The sequence below is a fragment of the Camelina sativa genome, chromosome 14, assembly GCF_000633955.1.
Source record: "Camelina sativa cultivar DH55 chromosome 14, Cs, whole genome shotgun sequence".
NCBI classification, from domain to species: Eukaryota; Viridiplantae; Streptophyta; class Magnoliopsida; order Brassicales; family Brassicaceae; genus Camelina; species Camelina sativa.
The window spans coordinates 22,066,459-22,068,423 of NC_025698.1; the positions used below are offsets into that span (position 1 = coordinate 22,066,459).

A 1,965-nucleotide genomic window follows, 5' to 3' on the forward strand; every position below is an offset into this window, starting at 1 on the left:
AGCACAATTGTTAGATTTCTCTTATTTAAATACCGTTTGGGATTTGCAGTTTCATGATATTGAATTATCGTTTCATTAATAATCTTATTTGTATGGTTTCTTTTAATTCTTGGTAGTTCAATTATATCACTAACAAGATCTCAGAAATCAATTTCTCACTCTCGTCTTCTTTTTTTCTAATGTACAAACATAGTCTGATTACGTGTTGTAAGAATTCTCCGCAGCAGAAACACGATTTGGTATTGAACACTTGTACAAAGTTAATTTAAGTAATACAAAGATAACATTAAAACATTCAATTCTAATCTTAATCCTTTCAGCAGGAGTTTATTTTCACTTAAGATCTCAGAAATCCGTATGGAAAGGCTTGTAGACCTTGAGATCACTGACAATGCCAACTACTGATCCTGCAGCCGCGGCTACAGAGACGACAAGACAGGCCAAACTCAAGACTTTTAGACAAACCCACCTTGTGCCCCATCTCTGAACATTTTTCTGTGCAATGTACATTTCCACAGGGAAATAAACCGTTAAAGGCCAAAAACCAACGGCCCCCAAGAGACCGAGTACATCGTTAAAGAAAGGCATTAGCATTGCGATTAACGTTGTAGTCATAACGAAGATCGTCCTCCACACGAGCCTGAATAGATTCAAATTGAAGGGCTTCCCTGGAATAAGATGGATCTTTATCTCGTTTGTGATGAAACTACTCTCTGGATACCTCCTGGAAGCTTCCTTTTCGACAAACGAAAACAGTGGTTGGCAATAAACTTGGTAAGCACCGACTAGATGGACCACTATGGCGATATTGGCTATGTCAAGCAACCAAAACGGGTTTCTAAACCCTCCAGTAGCGAGGAGATTTCCGGGCGCGGAGTCCCCGAATGCTGCATACCCTACACAGCCACAGAGCATGTAGAAGAGTGTCGTCACTGCCACACTTATTATTGTCGCTTTTTTCATCGTGTTTTCTTCTGAAGGCGGTGATTTAACCGTGTCCTGCACCATCATCAAATCGTCTTTGTTAAATCATGCATTCTTGAAACAAACTCTCATAGATACATACATAGACTGGAGTAGAACGTACCTGGATTTCGATGAGAATCATCGAGTAAGAGTAGGCGAAAGCAATGTTTCCAAGAGACTGAAAGGTTCTCCAAACTTTCTGTTCCGGTGTCACTGTCCCAATGCTAACTCCAGTAAGAGTACCCTTCACTTCTTTGTTCTCTACCACTTTGGAGATACCGAGGCCAAGCCCGATGGTCGAGTAACCGAAAGACATGACTGTCGCGACAATGGACAGCCACCATAACTGATCAATATCCGGAATCTGAGAAAATATGATTTGTGAAACACCGAATGCAATCATGTAGGGATTGCCATTGACGGGACATGGAGCATCTTCCCCATTAGTCTGTTGGCAACTCGTCCGTTGAATCGCTCTGTTTTATTTATTCAAACCGTAATTAATTAGTACAGGTCAAACAATAATTGAACCAAGAAGCAATAGGACAGAATCTGAAACCTTGACAGCGTTTTTGAGCCGTCCTTTAATTGATTTAATAAAACTACATTGACTTTGAGACAGCATTATTGAGTGTGAACCAAACTTAAAAATGACTTGTATGGACTATATTGAACAGCAAAGTGAGACACGCATCTACTTTTTGGACGAGTGTGGAGAATAAAAAAAAGAGTTGTGAAAACAAAGTTGTAACTTACATCATACTTATAGCTGCTGCAATAGTGTATCCAATTGCNAAAAAAAAAAAAAAAAAAAAGTCAACTCTCATGGGTCTGTTTTGTACTCCACACACACAAATCATGTTATTTCACAATTCCAGTGCGGGATTTGGCAAAAGTCCACAAAAGCTACCCCGTTTTAAAACCTATGATGGTATGGTTCATCAAAAGTCACCAAGTCCAAAAGAAAAAAGGTTTGCAAAAACTTTCTTATTGTTAAAA

At 39.3% G+C, this 1,965-nt stretch overlaps 1 protein-coding gene across 1 annotated transcript; it reads right to left on the bottom strand.

Moving 5' to 3' along the window:
* Positions 222 to 1,754, bottom strand: LOC104742157 (amino acid permease 5-like). Its single transcript, XM_019235234.1, has 3 exons — positions 1,723 to 1,754; positions 1,088 to 1,442; positions 222 to 999 (listed from the first exon to the last, which is right to left on the bottom strand). Exons 1-3 carry the CDS (start codon positions 1,725 to 1,727, stop codon positions 346 to 348), a joined length of 1,014 nt encoding a protein of 337 aa, XP_019090779.1. The 5' UTR covers positions 1,728 to 1,754; the 3' UTR covers positions 222 to 345.